Genomic DNA, 23,005 nt, shown 5'->3' with positions numbered 1-23,005 from the left:
GGTATAAGTTATACATCTTCTTGTATATAGTGATATGGAACATGCCGGTATAACCTGGGTATCTTCTGTATATAATTATATATGTACAGCTGGTATAAGTTATACATCTTCTTGTATATAGTGATATGTAGCATGCTGGCAAAACCTGGTTATCTCTTGTATATAATTATATATGTACAGTGGGATAAGTTATACATCTTCTTGTATATAGTGATATGAAGCATGCTGGTATAACCTGGGTATCTTCTGTATATAATTATATATGTACAGCTGGTATAAATTGTACATCTTGTATATAGTGATATGGAGCATGCTGGTATAACCTGGGTATCTTCTGTATATAATTATATATGTACAGCTGGTATAAGTTATACATCTTCCTGTATATAGTGATATGGAGCATGCTGGTATAACCTGGGTATCTTCTGTATATAATTATACATGTACACCTGGTATAAGTTATACATCTTCTTGTATATAGTGATATGGAGCATGCTGGTATAACCTGGGTATCTTCTGTATATAATATATGTACAGCTGGTACGTTATACATCTTCTTGTATATAGTGATAACCTGGGTATCTTCTGTATATAATTATATATGTACAGCTGGTATAAGTTATACATTTTGTATATAGTGATATGGAGCATGCTGGTATAACCTGGGTATCTTCTGTATATAATTATACATGTACAGCTGGTATAAGTTATGCATCTTCCTGTATATAGTGATATGGAGCATGCTGGTATAACCCGGGTATCTTCTGTATATAATTATATATGTACAGCTGGTATAAGCTATACATCTTGTATATAGTGATATAGTGCATGCTGGTATAACCTGGGTATCTTCTGTATATAATTATATATGTACAGCTGGTATGTTATACATCTTCTTGTATATAATGGTATGGAGAATGCTGGTATAACCTGGGTATCTTCTGTATATAATTGTATATGTACAGCTGGTATAAGTTATACATCTTCTTGTATATAGTGATATGGAGCATTCTGGTATAACCTGGGTATCTTCTGTATATAATTATATATGTACAGCTGGTATAAGTTATACATCTTCTTGTATATAGTGATATGGAGCATGCTGGTATAACCTGGGCATCTTCTGTATATAATTATATATGTACAGCTGGTATGAGTTATACATCTTCCTGTATTTAGTGATATGGAGCATGCTGGTATAACCCGGGTATCTTCTGTATATAATTATATATGTACAGCTGGTATAAGTTATATATCTTCTTGTATATAGTGATATGGAGCATGCTGGTATAACCTGGGTATATTCTGTATATAATTATATATGTACAGCTGGTATAAGTTATACATCTTCTTGTATATAGTGATATGGAGCATGCTGGTATAACCTGGGTATCTTCTGTATATAATTATATATGTACAGCTGGTATAAGTTATACATGTTCTTGTATATACAGATATGGAGCATGCTGGTATAACCTGGGTATCTTCTGTATATAATTATATATGTACAGCTGGTATAAGTTATACATGTTCTTGTATATAGTGATATGGAGCATGCTTGTATAACCTGGGTATCTTCTGTATATAATTCTATATGTACAGCTGGTATAAGTTATACATCTTCTTGTATATAGTGATATGGAGCATGCTGGTATAACCTGGGTATCTTCTGTATATAATTATATAGGTACAGCTGGTATAAGTTATACATGTTCTTGTATATAGTGATATGGAGCATGCTGGTATAACCTGGGTATCTTCTGTATATAATTATATATGTAAAGCTGGTATAAGTTATACATCTTCTTGTATATAGTGATATGGAGCATGCTGGTATAACCTGGGCATCTTCTGTATATAATTATATATGTACAGCTGGTATGAGTTATACATCTTCCTGTATTTAGTGATATGGAGCATGCTGGTATAACCCGGGTATCTTCTGTATATAATTATATATGTACAGCTGGTATAAGTTATATATCTTCTTGTATATAGTGATATGGAGCATGCTGGTATAACCTGGGTATATTCTGTATATAATTATATATGTACAGCTGGTATAAGTTATACATCTTCTTGTATATAGTGATATGGAGCATGCTGGTATAACCTGGGTATCTTCTGTATATAATTATATATGTACAGCTGGTATAAGTTATACATCTTCTTGTATATAGTGATATGGAGCATGCTGGTATAACCTGGGTATCTTCTGTATATAATTATATATGTACAGCTGGTATAAGTTATACATGTTCTTGTAAATAGTGATATGGAGCATAATGGTATAACCTGGGTATCTTCTGTATATAATTATATATGTACAGCTGGTATAAGTTATACATCTTCTTGTATATAATGATATGGAGCATGCTGGTATAACCTGGGTATCTTCTGTATATAATTATATATGTACGGCTGGTATAAGTTATACATCTTCTTGTATATAGTGATATGGAACATGCCGGAATAACCTGGGTATCTTCTGTATATAATTATTTATGTACAGCTGGTATAAGTTATACATCTTCTTTTATATAGTGATATGGAGCATGCTGGTATAACCTGGGTATCTTCTGTATATAATTATATATGTACAGCTGGTATAAGTTATACATCTTCTTGTATATAGTGATATGGAGCATGCTGGTATAACCTGGGTATCTTCTGTATATAATTATATATGTACAGCTGGTATAAATTATACATCTTGTATATTGTGATATGGAGCATGCTGGTATAACTTGGGTATCTTCTGTATATAATTATATATGTACAGCTGGTATAAGTTATACATCTTCCTGTATATAGTGATATGGAGCATGCTGGTATAACCTGGGAATCTTCTGTATATAATTATATATGTATAGCTGGTACAAGTTATACATCTTCTTGTATATAGTCATATGGAGCATGCTGGTATAACCTGGGCATCTTCTGTATATAATTATATATGTACAGCTGGTATAAGTTATACATCTTCTTGTATATAGTGATATGGAGCATGCTGGTATAACCTGGGTATCTTCTGTATATAATATATGTACAGCTGGTACGTTATACATCTTCTTGTATATAGTGATAACCTGGGTATCTTCTGTATATAATTATATATGTACAGCTGGTATAAGTTATACATCTTCTTGTATATAGTGATATGGAACATGCCGGTATAACCTGGGTATCTTCTGTATATAATTATTTATGTACAGCTGGCATAAGTTATACATCTTCTTGTATATAGTGATGTGGAGCATGCTGGTATAACCTGGGTATATTCTGTATATAATTATATATGTACAGCTGGTATAAGTTATACATCTTCTTGTATATAGTGATATGGAGCATGCTGGTATAACCTGGGTATCTTCTGTATATCATTATATATGTACAGCTGGTATAAATTATACATCTTGTATATAGTGATATGGAGCATGCTGGTATAACCTGGGTATCTTCTGTATATAATTATATATGTATAGCTGGTATAAGTTATACATCTTCTTGTACATAGTGATATGGTGCATGCTGGTATAACCTGGGCATCTTCTATATATAATTATACATGTACACCAGGTATAAGTTATACATCTTCTTGTATATAGTGATATGGAGCATGCTGGTATAACCTGGGCATCTTCTGTATATAATTATATATGTACAGCTGGTATAAGTTATACATCTTCTTGTATATATTGATATGGAGCATGCTGGTATAACCTGGGTATCTTCTGTATATAATATATGTACAGCTGGTACGTTATACATCTTCTTGTATATAGTGATAACCTGGGTATCTTCTGTATATAATTATATATGTACAGCTGGTATAAGTTATGCATCTTCTTGTATATAGTGATATGGAACATGCCGGTATAACCTGGGTATCTTCTGTATATAATTATATATGTACAGCTGGTATAAGCTATACATCTTGTATATAGTGATATAGTGCATGCTGGTATAACCTGGGTATCTTCTGTATATAATTATACATGTACAGCTGGTATAAGTTATGCATTTTCCTGTATATAGTGATATGGAGCATGCTGGTATAACCCGGGTATCTTCTGTATATAATTATATATGTACAGCTGGTATAAGCTATACATCTTGTATATAGTGATATAGTGCATGGTGGTATAACCTGGGTATCTTCTGTATATAATTATTTATGTACAGCTGGTATGTTATACATCTTCTAGTATATAATGGTATGGAGAATGCTGGTATAACCTGGGTATCTTCTGTATATAATTATATATGTACAGCTGGTATAAGTTATACATCTTCTTGTATATAGTGATATGGAGCATGCTGGTATAACGTGGGTATATTCTGTATATAATTATATATGTACAGCTGGTATAAGTTATACATCTTCTTGTATATAGTGATATGGAGCATGGTGGTATAACCTGGGTATCTTCTGTATATAATTATATATGTACAGCTGGTATAAGTTATACATCTTCTTGTATATAGTGATATGGAGCATGCTGGTATAACCTGGGTATCTTCTGTATATAATTATATATGTACAGCTGGTATAAGTTATACATGTTCTTGTATATAGTGATATGGAGCATGCTGGTATAACCTGGGTATCTTCTGTATATAATTATATATGTACAGCTGGTATAAGTTATACATCTTCTTGTATATAGTGATATGGAGCATGCTGGTATAACCTGGGTATCTTCTGTATATAATTATATATGTACGGCTGGTATAAGTTATACATCTTCTTGTATATAGTGATATGGAACATGCCGGTATAACCTGGGTATCTTCTGTATATAATTATATATGTACAGCTGGTATAAGTTATACATGTTCTTGTATATAGTGATATGGAGCATGCTGGTATAACCTGGGTATCTTCTGTATATAATTATATATGTACAGCTGGTATAAGTTATACATCTTCTTGTATATAGTGATATGGAACATGCCGGAATAACCTGGGTATCTTCTGTATATAATTATATATGTACAGCTGGTATAAGTTACACATCTTCTTGTATATAGGGATATGGAGCATGCTGGTATAACCTGGGTATCTTCTGTATATAATTATATATGTACAGCTGGTATAAGTTATACATCTTCTTGTATATAGAGATATGGAGCATGCTGGTATAACCTGGGTATCTTCTGTATATAATTATATATGTACAGCTGGTATAAGTTACACATCTTCTTGTATATAGTGATATGGAGCATGCTGGTATAACCTGGGTATCTTCTGTATATAATTATATATGTACAGCTGGTATAAGTTATACATCTTCTTGTATATAGTGATAAGGAGCATGCTGGTATAACCTGGGTATCTTCTGTATATAATTATATATGTACAGCTGGTATAAGTTATACATCTTCTTGTATATAGTGATATGGAGCATGCTGGTATAACCTGGGTATCTTCTGTATATAATTATATATGTACAGCTGGTATAAGTTATACATCTTCTTGTATATAGTGATATGGAGCATGCTGGTATAACCTGGGTATCTTCTGTATATAATTATATATGTACAGCTGGTATAAGTTATACATCTTCTTGTATATAGAGATGTGGAGCATGCTGGTATAACCTGGGTATCTTCTGTATATAATTATATATGTACAGCTGGTATAAGTTATACATCTTCTTGTATATAGTGATATGGAGCATGCTGGTATAACCTGGGTATCTTCTGTATATAATTATATATGTACAGCTGGTATAAGTTATACATCTTCTTGTATATAGAGATGTGGAGCATGCTGGTATAACCTGGGTATCTTCTGTATATAATTATATATGTACAGCTGGTATAAGTTATACATCTTCCTGTATATAGTGATATGGAGCATGCTGTTATAACCTGGGTATCTTCTGTATATAATTATATATGTATAGCTGGTATAAGTTATACATCTTCTTGTACATAGTGATATGGTGCATGCTGGTATAACCTGGGCATCTTCTATATATAATTATACATGTACACCTGGTATAAGTTATACATCTTCTTGTATATAGTGATATGGAGCATGCTGGTATAAACTGGGCATCTTCTGTATATAATTATATATGTACAGCTGGTATAAGTTATACATCTTCTTGTATATAGTGATATGGAGCATGCTGGTATAACCTGGGTATCTTCTGTATATAATATATGTACAGCTGGTACGTTATACATCTTCTTGTATATAGTGATAACCTGGGTATCTTCTGTATATAATTATATATGTACAGCTGGTATAAGTTATACATCTTCTTGTATATGGTGATATGGAGCATGCTGGTATAACCTGGGTATCTTCTGTATATAATATATGTACAGCTGGTACGTTATACATCTTCTTGTATATAGTGATAACCTGGGTATCTTCTGTATATAATTATATATGTACAACTGGTATAAGTTATACATCTTCTTGTATATAGTGATATGGAACATGCCGGTATAACCTGGGTATCTTCTATATATAATTATATATGTACAGCTGTTATAAGTTATACATCTTCCTGTATATAGTGATATGGAGCATGCTTGTATAACCTGGGTATATTCTGTATATAATTATATATGTATAGCTGGTATAAGTTATACATCTTCTTGTATATAGTGATATGGAGCATGCTGGTATAACCTGGGTATCTTCTGTATATAATTCTATATGTACAGTTGGTATAAGTTATACATCTTCTTGTATATAGTGATATGGAGCATGCTGGTATAACCTGGGTATCTTCTGTATATAATTATACATGTACAGCTGGTATAAGTTATGCATCTTCCTGTATATAGTGATATGGAGCATGCTGGTATATCCTGGGTATCTTCTGTATATAATTATATATGTACAGCTGGTATAAGTTATACATCTTCTTGTATATAGTGATATGGAGAATGCTGGTATAACCTGGGTATCATCTGTATATAATTATATATGTACAGCTGGTATAAATTATACATCTTGTATATAGTGATATGGAGCATGCTGGTATAACCTGGGTATCTTCTGTATATAATTATATATGTACAGCTGGTATAAGTTATACATCTTCTTGTATATAGTGATATGGAGCATGCTGGTATAACCTGGGTATCTTCTGTATATAATTATATATGTATAGCTGGTATAAGTTATACATCTTCTTGTACATAGTGATATGGTGCATGCTGGTATAACCTGGGCATCTTCTATATATAATTATACATGTACAGCTGGTATAAGTTATGCATCTTCCTGTATATAGTGATATGGAGCATGCTGGTATAACCCGGGTATCTTCTGTATATAATTATATATGTACAGCTGGTATAAGCTATACATCTTGTATATAGTGATATAGTGCATGCTGGTATAACCTGGGTATCTTCTGTATATAATTATATATGTACAGCTGGTATGTTATACATCTTCTTGTATATAATGGTATGGAGAATGCTGGTATAACCTGGGTATTTTCTGTATATAATTATAAATGTACAGCTGGTATAAGTTATGCATCTTCCTGTATATAGTGATATGGAGCATGCTGGTATATCCTGGGTATCTTCTGTATATAATTTATATATGTACAGCTGGTATAAGTTATACATCTTCTTGTATATAGTGATATGGAGAATGCTGGTATAACCTGGGTATCTTCTGTATATAATTATATATGTACAGCTGGTATAAGTTATACATCTTCTTGTATATAGTGATATGGAGCATGCTGGTATAACCTGGGGATCTTCTGTATATAATTATATATGTACAGCTGGTATAACCTGGGTATCTTCTGTGTATAATTATATATATACAGCTGGTATAAGTTATACATCTTCTTGTATATAGTGATATGGAGCATGCTGGTATAACCTGGGTATCTTCTGTATATAATTATATATGTACTGCTGGAATAAGTTATACATCTTCTTGTATATAGTGATATGGAGCATGCTGGTATAACCTGGGTATCTTCTGTGTATAATTATATATGTACAGCTGGTATAAGTTATACATCTTCTTGTATATAGAGATGTGGAGCATGCTGGTATAACCTGGGTATCTTCTGTATATAATTATATATGTACAGCTGGTAGAAGTTATACATCTTGTTATATAGTGATGTGGAGCATGCTGGCATAACCTCGGTATCTTCTGTATATAATTATATATGTACAGCTGGTATGAGTTATACATCTTCCTGTATATAGTGATATGGAGCATGCTGGTATAACCCGGGTATCTTCTGTATATAATTATATATATGGACAGCTGGTATAAGTTATACATTTTGTATATAGTGATATGGAGCATGCTGGTATAACCTGGGTATCTTCTGTATATAATTATACATGTACAGCTGGTATAAGTTATGCATCTTCCTGTATATAGTGATATGGAGCATGCTGGTATATCCTGGGTATCTTCTGTATATAATTATATATGTACAGCTGGTATAAGTTATACATCTTCTTGTATATAGTGATATGGAGAATGCTGGTATAACCTGGGTATCTTCTGTATATAATTATATATGTACAGCTGGTATAAGTTATACATCTTCTTGTATATAGTGATATGGAGCATGCTGGTATAACCTGGGGATCTTCTGTATATAATTATATATGTACAGCTGGTATAACCTGGGTATCTTCTGTATATAATTATATATACACAGCTGGTATAAGTTATACATCTTCTTGTATATAGTGATATGGAGCATGCTGGTATAACCTGGGTATCTTCTGTGTATAATTATATATGTACAGCTGGTATAAGTTATACATCTTCTTGTATATAGAGATGTGGAGCATGCTGGTATAACCTGGGTATCTTCTGTATATAATTATATATGTACAGCTGGTAGAAGTTATACATCTTGTTATATAGTGATGTGGAGCATGCTGGCATAACCTGGGTATCTTCTGTATATAATTATATATGTACAGCTGGTATGAGTTATACATCTTCCTGTATATAGTGATATGGAGCATGCTGGTATAACCCGGGTATCTTCTGTATATAATTATATATATGGACAGCTGGTATAAGTTATACATTTTGTATATAGTGATATGGAGCATGCTGGTATAACCTGGGTATCTTCTGTATATAATTATACATGTACAGCTGGTATAAGTTATGCATCTTCCTGTATATAGTGATATGGAGCATGCTGGTATATGCTGGGTATCTTCTGTATATAATTATATATGTACAGCTGGTATAAGTTATACATCTTCTTGTATATAGTGATATGGAGAATGCTGGTATAACCTGGGTATCTTCTGTATATAATTATATATGTACAGCTGGTATAAGTTATACATCTTCTTGTATATAGTGATATGGAGCATGCTGGTATAACCTGGGGATCTTCTGTATATAATTATATATGTACAGCTGGTATAACCTGGGTATCTTCTGTATATAATTATATATACACAGCTGGTATAAGTTATACATCTTCTTGTATATAGTGATATGGAGCATGCTGGTATAACCTGGGTATCTTCTGTATATAATTATATATGTACAGCTGGTCTAAGTTATACATCTTCTTGTATATAGTGATATGGAGCATGCTGGTATAACCTGGGCATCGTCTGTATATAATTATATATGTACAGCTGGTATAGGTTATACATCTTCTTGTATATAGTGATATGGAGCATGCTGGTATAACCTGGGTATCTTCTGTGTATAATTATATATGTACAGCTGATATAAGTTATACATCTTCTTGTATATAGTGATATGGAGCATGCTGTTATAACCTGGGTATCTCCTGTATATAATTATATACGTACAGCTGGTATAAGTTATACATCTTCTTGTATATAGTGATATGGAGCATGCTGGTATAACCTGGGTATCTTCTGTATATAATTATATATGTACTGCTGGAATAAGTTATACATCTTCTTGTATATAGTGATATGGAGCATGCTGGTATAACCTGGGTATCTTCTGTATATAATTATATATGTACAGCTTGTATGTTATACATCTTCTTGTATATAGTGATATGGAGCATGCTGGTATAACCTGGGTATCTTCTGTATATAATTATATATGTACAGCTGGTATAAGTTATACATCTTCTTGTATATAGTGATATGGAGCATGCTGGTATAACCTGTGGATCTTCTGTATATAATTATATATGTACAGCTGGTATAACCTGGGCATTTTCTGTATATAATTATATATGTACAGCTGGTATAAGTTACACATCTTCTTGTATATAGTGATATGGAGCATGGTGGTATAACCTGGGTATCTTCTGTGTATAATTATATATGTACAGCTGGTATAAGTTATACATCTTCTTGTATATAGTGATATGGAGCACGCTGGTATAACCCGGGTATCTCCTGTATATAATTATATATGTACAGCTAGTATAAGTTATACATCTTGTTATATAGTGATATGGAGCATGCTGGTATAACCTGGGCATCTTCTGTATATAATTATATATGTACAGCTAGTATAAGTTATATATCTTCCTGTATATAGTGATATGGAGCATGCTGGTATAACCTGGGCATCTTCTGTGTATAATTATATATGTACAGCTGGTATAAGTTATACATCTTGTATATAGTAATATGGAGCATGCTGGTAAAATCTGGGTATCTTCTGTATATCATTATATATGTACAGCTGGTATAAGTTATACATCTTCCTGTATATAGTGACATGGCGCATGCTGGTATAACCCGGGCATCTCCTGTATATAATTATATATGTACAGCTGGTATAAGTTATACATCTTCTTGTATATAGTGATATGGAGCATGCTGCTATAACCTGGGTATATTCTGTATATAATTATATATGTGCAGCTGGTATAAGTTATACATCTTCTTGTATATAGTGATATGGAGCATGCTGGTATAACCTGGGTATATTCTGTATATAATTATATATGTACAGCTGGTATAAGTTATACATCTTCTTGTATATAGTGATATGGAGCATGCTGGTATAACCTGGGTATCTTCTGTATATAATTATATATGTACAGCTGGTATAAGTTATACATCTTCTTGTATATAGTGATATGGAGCATGCTGCTATAACCTGGGTATATTCTGTATATAATTATATATGTGCAGCTGGTATAAGTTATACATCTTCTTGTATATAGTGATATGGAGCATGCTGGTATAACCTGGGTATCTTCTGTATATAATTATATATGTACAGCTGGTATAAGTTATACATCTTCTTGTATATAGTGATATGGAGCATGCTGGTATAACCTGGGTATCTTCTGTATATAATTATATATGTACAGCTGGTATAATTTATACATCTTCTTGTATATAGTGAAATGGAGCATGCTGGTATAACCTGGGTATCCTCTGTATATAATTATATATGTACTGCTGGTATAAGTTATACATCTTCTTGTATATAGTGATATGCAGCGTGCTGGTATAACCTGGGTATCTTCTGTATATAATTATATATGTACAGCTGGTATAAGTTATACATCTTCCTGTATATAGTTATATGGAGCGTTCTGGTATAACCTGGGTATCTTCTGTATATAATTATATATGTACAGCAGGTATAAGTTATACATCTTCTTGTATATAGTGATATGGAGCATGCTGGTATAACCTGGGTATCTTCTGTATATAATTATATATGTAGAGCTGGTATAAGTTATACATCTTCTTGTATATAGTGATATGGAGAATGCTGGTATAACCTGGGTATCCTCTGTATATAATTATATATGTACAGCTGGTATAAGTTATACATCTTCTTGTATATAGTGATATGGAGCATGCTGGTATAACCTGGGTATCTTCTGTATATAATTATATATGTACAGCTGGTATAAGTTATACATCTTCTTGTATATAGTTATATGGAGCATGCTGGTATAACCTGGATATCTTCTGTATATAATTATATATGTACAGCTGGTATAAGTTATATATCTTCCTGTATATAGTGATATTTAGCATGCTGATATAACCTGGGTATCTTCTGTATATAATTATATATGTACAGCTGGTATAAGTTATACATCTTCTTCTATATAGTGATATGGAGAATGCTGGTATAACCTGTGTATCTTCTGTATATAATTATATATATGTACAGCTGGTATAAGTTATACATCTTCTTGTATATAGTGATATGGAGCATGCTGGTATAACCTGGGTATCTCCTGTATATAATTATATATGTACAGCTAGTATAAGTTATACATCTTGTTATATAGTGATATGGAGCATGTTGGTATAACCTGGGTATCTTCTGTATATAATTATATATGTACAGCAGTTATAAGTTATACATCTTCTTATATATAGTGATATGGAGCATGCTGGTATAACCTGGGTATCTTCTGTATATAATTATATATGCACAGCTGGTATAAGTTATACATCTTATTGTATATAGTGATATGGAGCATGCTGGTATAACCTGGGTATCTTCTGTATATAATTATATATGCACAGCTGGTATAAGTTATACATCTTCTTGTATATAGTGATATGGGGCATGCTGGTATAACCTGGGTATCTTCTGTATATAATTATATATGTACAGCTGGTATAAGTTATACATCTTCTTGTATATAGTGATATGGAGCATGCTGATATAACCTGGGTATCTTCTGTATATAATTATATATGCACAGCTGGTATAAGTTATACATCTTCTTGTATATAGTGATATGGAGCATGCTGGTATAACCTGGGTATCTTCTGTATATAATTATATATGTACAGCTGGTATAAGTTATACATCTTCTTGTATATAGTGATATGGAGCATGCTGGTATAACCTGGGTATATTCTGTATATAATTATATATGTACAGCTGGTATAAGTTATATATCTTCTTGTATATAGTGATATGGAGCATGCTGGAATAACCTGGGTATCTTCTGTATATAATTATATCTGTACAGCTGGTATAAGTTATACATCTTCTTGTATATAGTGATATGGAGCATGCTGGTATAACCTGGGTATATTCTGTATATAATTATATATGTACAGCTGGTATAAGTTATACATCTTCTTGTATATAGTGATATGGAGCATGCTGGTATAACCTGGGTATCTTCTGTATATAATGATATATGTACAGCTGTTATAAGTTATACATCTTCTTGTATATAGTGATATGGAGCATGCTGGTATAACCTGGGTATCTTCTGTATATAATTATATATGTACAGCTGGTATAAGTTATACATCTTCTTTTATATAGTGATATGGAGCATGCTGGTATAACCTGGGTATCTTCTGTATATAATTATATATGTACAGCTGGTATAAGTTATACATCTTCTTGTATATAGTGATATGGATCATGCTGGTATAACCTGGGTATCTTCTGTATATAATTATAGATGTACAGCTGGTATAAGTTATACATCTTCTTGTATATAGTGATATGGAGCATGCTGGTATAACCTGGGTATCTTCTATATATAATTATTTATGTACAGCTGGTATAAGTTATACATTTTCTTGTATATAGTGATATGGAGCATGCTGGTATAACCTGGGTATATTCTGTATATAATTATATATGTACAGCTGGTATAAGTTATACATCTTCTTGTATATAGTGATATGGAGCATGCTGGTATAACCTGGGTATCTTCTGGATATAATTTTCTTTACGTGAGTAGGACATGACACATGCGCTGTGGGACAGTTTTTATGTCAGTGCCACTGTTTCATCTCTAAGCATTGTACTTTTGACACCTCCTGGTGAAGGTGGCGAAATGCGTGACGGTGTTGGGGGGACTGGCTCCATACGGGGATCCCTATCATGTCTACACTAGGTAATTACTTTTTTTATATATATTTTTTTTATCTTATTCTTATCTATTTATATGTGATTAGAGGAAACTCTCACACTTTATATTTCACGCCGCACTTGGTTGAACGCTGTCTATTTAATGCTTGTCTATCCTAGGTGGAATTATACGATACAATAATACTTTCATTTAGTCGTATATTCTTCTTGGATGTTCCGTTGTTTCTTTTTCCTTTTTGTATTTTCTTTAGGTTGTCGTTTATTTTATATGTAAAACTAATTGTAGTACATTGATAATTTTGTAGATCTTGGTATTTTTCAGACTTGCTTACAGGTTATGTCGGATATCTTGACTGTGGTGTTCACTATATGGCAGAATTGTAGATACTTCCATCAATATTTGTGTTTTTTTACCCGTTTACACAATTGTAAAAACCTCCCATAAATTGTGTCGCTCGGTCGCCCTCGCGATGATCATCTTCCTTACAGCCTGTATTATATACACCAGTCCTTCATCTTTCCGTCACGTCAGAGACGAGTCCCCAGCTGTGTTATTATAAGTAAATGCCTTCCAAACGCGGACGATAAGTTTATCATTGGCACCATCTGGTGTATACAGCGTACGGGGCTTACACGAACCATCTGCTCTCCCCGCAGATCCGCCACGATTTTACCTTACGTTGACCTGACTTGTTCCATATTTAGGGAAATTAATATTTTAGATGCCTTCCCGGGCTGGAGCTGGGTGTGGAGAAGTGGTCACATCACGAGGGGTGGAGCACCATCAAATTCACATTAGGAGGTGGAGGAAGAGGAGGAGGGCGGTTGTAACAACCAGGAAATGCTCGAAAAAGTCACCCCCTCCGCACATTTAACAATCCATGCAACACAAAAAGCAGAAGTCAGTAGACCTCCCTCTAAGCCTGGAGGATCTCCTCAGCCCCATCACCCCGAAGCACAAACACAAGTGTGGTTAGCCCCTTTCTCTGGAGTGGATGTCATTCTCTGGAGGTAAAGCCGACACGGGGCACTTACCACCGCACCGTCCGCCTGTGTGGACCCCATCTGGAGCTCTATGTAGATCCTAGCAAGTGGCTTCTCCAAACCCTCGGAACATGGACGCTTTTTGTGGAACTGGTGGGAGATTGGGCTCCAAGTTTTGGGTAAGAATTGTGACTTTTTCTATTTTTGTGTTTTTCTATTATTTTTGTATTATTCTTTTTTGTTCAATCAATTTGTTATCTAGAGTTTTTTAGATGTCACAGTTATTTTATATCATATTTCATGTGGGTTTTGAACAGTGTTATAGTGACGTAAGTGATCTGTGATAACCACCATTCTCCAAAATCTAATCACAAAGGAACAGATTTTTTTTATATCTAAATATATTTAAAGTGATATGGACCATGCTGGTATAACCTGGGTATATATATATATACATACACACACACACACATATGTACACACACACATACATACATACACACATACATACAAACAAACACACATTTACATACTTATACACTATACATACATATAAGCACATACATAAACACACACATATATATATCATACCTAGTTTCTCTCTTTTGGAGGACAGTTCCTACTTTTGACTCAAATCCCTAAGTCCTTTAAAGGCTTTATCCCATCACAACAACTTATCACCTATTCATGGGACAGGTGATAAGCATTTGATAGCTGAGCTTCCCACTGGTTTGACCCCCACCGATCAAAAGAATGGGGGTCCCGAGTCTTTTGAATGAACAGAGCTGCGTTCCTACATGCGCGGTGCAGCTTCATTCAATCTCTATGGGACTGCTGTGATAGCCGAGCGCTGTACTGACCTAATAAATAGATTTGCATTATTAAATGGACTATATTGCTCCAGAAAGCATCTGTCTGGTCCCTAGCAGCATATTAGTCACCAACTACTTTATTATTTCATCATCTGATACAATTCGGACCCTAAAATTGTGTGTGTGTGTATATATATATATATATATATATATATATACACACACACACACACACACACACATACATATATATATATATATATATATATATATATATATATATATATATACACACATACATACATACATACATACATATACACACACACACACATTATATATATATATATACACACGCACACACGTATATAGACAGACATATACACACACACACACACACACACACACACACACAAACGTATGTAGACCCACACACGTATATGGACACACACACGCATACCTCCCAACTGTCCCGGATTCAGCGGGACAGTCCTGGATTCCGGGCGGGCCATGGGTATGTCCCGCTGTCAACTGTATCTGCGTCAGGACGCAGATACAGTTGAACCCAATTCTGAAGCAGGGAACCATCAGCTCTCTGCTTCAGAATTAGTTCAAAGCAAAGGAACAGAGGGAGCTCCTCCGCTCGCCGAGGACTCCCCGGGCACAGCGCTACTTTAAGCCGGGCATTTCGCTCCAGGAGGAGCCACTGACGTCAATGTCCATATATGAACAATGACCTCGGGTTTCCTCTAGGAGCAGAATCCCCGGCCAGATCATCGGCAACAGGGATTCCGATTAAGGAGTAGCCACTAACGTCACTGTACATATATGGACAGTAACGTCAAGGGCATCCCCGAGCACAGCGCTTAAAGTAGCCAGGGAGTCATCGGCGAGCGGAGGAGCTGCCTGTGTACATCCGCTCTGAATTAATTCTGAAGCAGGGAGCTGAGGGTTCCCTGCTTCAGAATTAGTGGCTACTGCTTGAAAGGCATCCCCGTTGCCGATGAGCTAACCGTGGTTTCCGCTCCTAGAGAAAATCCCTGAGGTCACTGTCCATATATGGACATTGACGTCAGGGGCTCCTCCTTGAGCGGAATCCCCGGCCAGAGTCAGCAACGGGGATTCCGCTCAAGGAGTAGCCACTGATGTCACTGTACATATATGACAGGGATACCAGTGCTTCCCTCTAGGAACGGAATCCCCGGCCTATGCTCTGGCTAGGGATTCTGCTCCTAGAGGTAGTCCCAATGGCGCTATCTATGGGGGTAGCTGTGTGGTACTACCTGGGAGGGGGGCTGTGTGGCACTACATGGGAGCGGGGCTGTGTGGCACTATCTACAGAGGGCGCTATCTTCAAGGGGGTGTGGCACTATCTACATGGATACTGTGGAACTATATAGTGGCACTATCTACAGGGGACACTGGCGCTATGTACATGGGAACTATCTACATATGTACTGTGTCACTATCTACAAGGGCACTGGAACTAGGGACAGCTAAGGGGATTATACTGTATGGGGGCATCTGTGTTGGCTTTATACTCTATCGGTGGGAGCTACGGGGGCATTATACTGTATAGTGGCAGCTAGAGAGCGTTATACTGTGTGGGGGCATCTATTTGGTATTATACTGTGTGGGAGGCACTATGGGAGCATGATACTGTGTGGGCTGAACCGGGTGTGTATGGGCGGGGATTGGGTGTGCTTAGAGGAGTGGCTTAAAAGAATTGCCGCACACCGCATCGGTTGTCTTTTTTTGTGATACTTGAAAGTTGGGATGTATGCACACACGTATATAGACACACATACGTATATAGAGACACACACACACACTATATATATATATATATATATATATATGACACCCACGTATATAGATATGGACACACTTATATACACAAACACACACATATATATGTATGTATGTATATATATATATATATATATATATATATACACACATCACGTGCACTTATTTACACACCTATACATACACACACCTACATATATATACACGCACACAAACCTACATACATGCACTTATATACATACATACACACATACACGCACACATACATACAAACATACATACATGCACACACACATACATACATACATGCACACATACATACACACACACACATGCACACATACATTACATACATACCAGACATACATACATACACTTATATATATACATATATACATACACACATACACTTCTATACACATACATACATACATACATGCACACACTTATACACATATATCCGGTGATACTTTGGCCACGTTGTCAGGGCTTCGTCATGTCGCACGGTGAGGGGGTTGTAGTTGCAGTGGGATAAAGTGGAGAGGAATCAGTTTGTTTGGTGTAGTTTTTAGTCATCGTCTGTGGTGGTTTATGTTGTGGTTTTACTACACGCGATGTTGTCAGCTGCCCTGTGACGGATACGCTGGAATGGACCTTTCTATCGTGACGTTACTGGAGCTGATATAATACATGGAATTAGTTATAGTATTTTACATTTCATATTTGTGAATTGTATCAGTTTATTAAAGGTAATTATTATTTTATTACAAGTCTATGGGGCCGTAACTCTCTGTCTCTTCTATTGGATCGAAAAACAAAATCCAAGAGCAAAAACGTGATGCCGTGTTTTATCGGATGCCGTGTTTTATCGGATGCAGCGTTTTATCGGATGCCGTGTTTTATCGGATGCCGTGTTTTATCGGATGCCGTGTTTTATCGGATGCCGTGTTTTATCGGATGCCGTGTTTTATCGGATGCCGTATTACGCAGGCATTGCTTATCGGGGGTGTCATACAGAACCAGAGGGACTGCATGTGCCGCCGTGCAATCTCCATACACATGCTCCTGCCACGTACATGAGGCCTTAGGGCTATATATTCTTCATTATCACAGCCCGCTATTCCCTCACTTGTCTTCTAATCACGTTACATATGTAGCGCCAACATATCCCACAGCGCTGTACATAATGTATCCGTCCTCAGTGGCACAATCTAATTTTCTCCATCTCATATACATATATACACCGGATGCCGATTTCATAGAAAACCATTTATCCTTCCTAACAGAGCAACTTTAAGAACTGATGAGCAGGATGGGTAGAGTAGTTGAGATGCTGACCAGGTATATAGGTTTGTGCGCTGTATTTTTGCAATAGTCGATATACTCATGGGAAATATCACAAGGGATGAGGTCGCGTTCTATCTTCATTGGTTATGTGACGGTCGGGATTTGCCCACGCGTTTCTGCATTTCACCCCACAGTTCCATTGTTTGTCTTCTCTTCTATGACAATAACGTCGTACCACCCTGGGCTTCGAGCTCAGATGTTGTTCACTTAGACACAGCGGATTCCACGTTCTAGTCACAAGGCGTGACGGATGAATGTTACACGCCGGAGACTCGCTGGCTTTACATCATTCTCACAAGGTGCAAACAAGGACAGATCCAGCGATGGGATATCGGGCTGCATGAACCTACCTGACCAAATATTGGCACACCCGACGGCACGGGTCACCTTCAAGGACACCTTATCAAAGGTTTAGGGCTTGTTGCTAATCACTCGCATACAGAAACAGTAGAATTCCGTTCATCCGGCATCTGATAGTCCAGAAATGAGCGCAATCCAAATGCTTTGACCATGGAACTGCAATATCTAGAATCAGAAGACGGATATAGAGAACTCTAAAGGGTTTTATATACTTTCCTGCGTCCGTCTGATAATGCAGGAATCATGATACCGTGGCCGCTATCAAGCCCGGTTAACGCTGGATTCGTGAGGGTCTTAAAAATGGAATCGCCTGGCTGGATTTCTACTATTAATCTAATATCCTAATAGAAAGTTGAGTCGTACATCCTGCACTGGTAGTGCCAAGGCCCCCCCCCCCCCCGATCCCTGGTGATTACGTCGGACATGGGGGTTGTAAAGGCTCCACTTGGGGAGGCACTGCCTATCGTGTACGTGGGAGAAGAGAATCAGGCTAATGTCCCAAAAATTAGACAGAATTCTGAATATTTTCCGACTATGGATACAATTCTCACTTGGCACAACAGGATGGAAAGCAAAGAGTTAAAAGGTCTGTGGTAAATACACAGGGAGATGGGGTTTCCTGGAAGGTTTCCATTTTTAGCAACGTCATTAACGCATTGTACTGATAACGGGAACGTGACGATAGGAAGCAAAAATATAGAATATACAGGGAGTGGGGGCCAAAGTTATACTAGGTAATAAGTGGAAAACTGCGCCAGGTAGTCTGGAATACAAAAATTATTTCTAGTAAATGACATCGGGCTGTCCGCAATTATAATATAACTAAAAGTAAAACAAATGATATCGGGTAGTACAGCATGAAAACATAACTAAATATAAATGACACTTGGGGTACAGGATAATGATACACTGACACTTGGGGTACAGGATAATGATACACTGACACTTGGGGTACAGGATAATGACACGCTGACACTTCGGGTACAGGACAATGACACTGACACTTGGGGTACAGGATAATATCACGCTGACACTTCGGGTACAGGACAATGACAGGCTGACACTTGGGGTACAGGATAATATCACGCTGACACTTCGGGTACAGGATAATGACACTTGGGGTACAGGATAATGACACGCACACTTGGGTACAGGATAATGATACACTGACACTTGGGGTACAGGATAATGACACGCTGACCCTTGGGGTACAGGATAATGCTATACTGACACTTGGGGTACAGGATAATGACACTGACACTTGGGGTACAGGACAATGACACACTGACACTTGGGGTACAGGATAATTATACGCTGACACTTGGGGTACAGGATAACTATATGCTGACACTTGGGGTACAGGATAATGACACGCTGACACTTGGGGTACAGGATAATGACACTGACACTTGGGGTACAGGATAATGATACTGACACTTGGGGTACAGGATAATGACACTGACACTGGGGGTGCAGGATAATGATACACTGACGCTTGGGGTACAGGATAATGACACTGACACTTGGGGTTCAGAATAATGATACACTGACACTTGGGGTACAGGATAATAATACGCCGACACTTGGGGTACAGGATAATGACACTGACACTTGGGGTTCAGAATAATGATACACTGACACTTGGGGTACAGGATAATGACACGCTGGCACTTGGGGTTCAGAATAATGATACACTGACACTTGGGGTACAGGATAATAATACACTGACACTTGGGGTACAGGATAATGATACACTGACACTTGGGGTACAGGATAATGATACGCTGACACTTGGGGTTCAGAATAATGACACGCTGGCACGTGGGGTTCAGAATAATGATACACTGACACTTGGGGTACAGGATAATGACACGCTGACACTTGGGGTACAGGATAATTATACGCTGACACTTGGGGTACAGGATAATGATACGCTGACACTTGCGGTACAGGATAATGACACGCTGGCACTTGGGGTTCAGAATAATGATACACTGACACTTGGGGTACAGGATAATAATACGCTGACACTTGGGGTACAGGATAATGACACTGACACTTGGGGTTCAGAATAATGATACACTGACACTTGGGGTACAGGATAATGATACGCTGACACTTGGGGTTCAGAATAATGATACACTGACACTTGGGGTACAGGATAATGATACGCTGACACTTGGGGTACAGGATAATGACACTGACACTTGGGGTACAGGATAATTATACGCTGACACTTGGGGTACAGGATAATGATACGCTGACACTTGGGGTTCAGAATAATGATACACTGACACTTGGGGTACAGGATAATTACACACTGACACTTGGGGTACAGGATAATGATACACTGACACTTGGGGTACAGGATAATGATACACTGACACTTGGGGTACAGGATAATAATACACTGACACTTGGGGTACAGAATAATGATACACTGACACTTGGGGTTCAGGATAATGATACACTGACACTTGGGGTACAGGATAATAATACACTGACACTTGGGGTACAGAATGATACACTGACACTTGGGGTTCAGAATAATGATACACTGACACTTGGGGTACAGGATAATGACACGCTTGGGGTACAGGATAATGATACACTGACACTTGGGGTACAGGATAATAATACACTGACACTTGGGGTACAGGATAATGATACACTGACACTTGGGGTACAGGATAATGACACACTGACACTTGGGGTACAGGATAATGATACACTGACACTTGGGGTACAGGATAATGACACGCTGACACTTGGGGTACAGGATAATTATACACTGACACTTGGGGTACAGGATAATGATACGCTGACACTTGGGGTTCAGAATAATGATACACTGACACTTGGGGTAGAGGATAATGACACTGACACTTGGGGTACAGGATAATTACACACTGACACTTGGGGTACAGGATAATTACACACTGACACTTGGGGTACAGGACAATGATACACTGACACTTGGGGTTCAGAATAATGATACACTGACACTTGGGGTACAGGATAATAATACACTGACACTTGGGGTACAGAATAATGATACACTGACACTTGGGGTTCAGGATAATGATACACTGACACTTGGGGTACAGGATAATAATACACTGACACTTGGGGTACAGAATGATACACTGACACTTGGGGTTCAGAATAATGATACACTGACACTTGGGGTACAGGATAATGACACGCTTGGGGTACAGGATAATGATACACTGACACTTGGGGTTCAGAATAATGATACACTGACACTTGGGGTACAGGATAATGACACGCTTGGGGTACAGGATAATGATACACTGACACTTGGGGTACAGGATATTAATACACGGACACTTGGGGTACAGGATAATGATACACTGACACTTGGGGTACAGGATAATGACACACTGACACTTGGGGTACAGGATAATGATACACTGACACTTGGGGTACAGGATAATGACACTGACACTTGGGGTTCAGAATAATGATACACTGACACTTGGGGTACAGGATAATGACACGCTGACACTTGGGGTACAGGATAATGATACGCTGACACTTGGGGTTCAGAATAATGATACACTGACACTTGGGGTAGAGGATAATAATACGCTGACACTTGGGGTACAGGATAATGACACTGACACTTGGGGTACAGGATAATGAGACGCTGACACTTGGGATACAGGACAATGATACACTGACACTTGGGGTACAGGATAATGATACACTGACACTTGGGGTACAGGATAATGATACACTGACACTTGGGGTACAGGATAATGACACGCTTGGGGTACAGGATAATGATACACTGACACTTGGGGTTCAGAATAATGATACACTAACACTTGGGGTTCAGGATAATGATACACTGACACTTGGG

At 36.8% G+C, this 23,005-nt stretch overlaps 1 protein-coding gene across 1 annotated transcript in view; it reads left to right on the top strand.

The window, feature by feature from the left end:
• The first annotated feature begins 14,672 nt into the window (after window positions 1-14,672).
• ABCC3 (ATP binding cassette subfamily C member 3) overlaps window positions 14,673-23,005 on the top strand; it is a 59,260-nt gene continuing 50,927 nt past the window's right edge. The window contains exon 1 of the mRNA XM_075845838.1: window positions 14,673-14,970. Within this exon, the coding sequence (XP_075701953.1) occupies window positions 14,923-14,970 (48 nt within the window). The 5' untranslated portion in view covers window positions 14,673-14,922. The remainder of the gene's footprint in view (window positions 14,971-23,005) is intronic.

This window comes from Rhinoderma darwinii, chromosome 13 (assembly GCF_050947455.1).
Source record: "Rhinoderma darwinii isolate aRhiDar2 chromosome 13, aRhiDar2.hap1, whole genome shotgun sequence".
NCBI lineage: Eukaryota > Metazoa > Chordata > Amphibia > Anura > Rhinodermatidae > Rhinoderma > Rhinoderma darwinii.
Note: the sequence above shows the minus strand (reverse complement) of the source record. Positions and strands in the feature narration are given on the sequence as shown.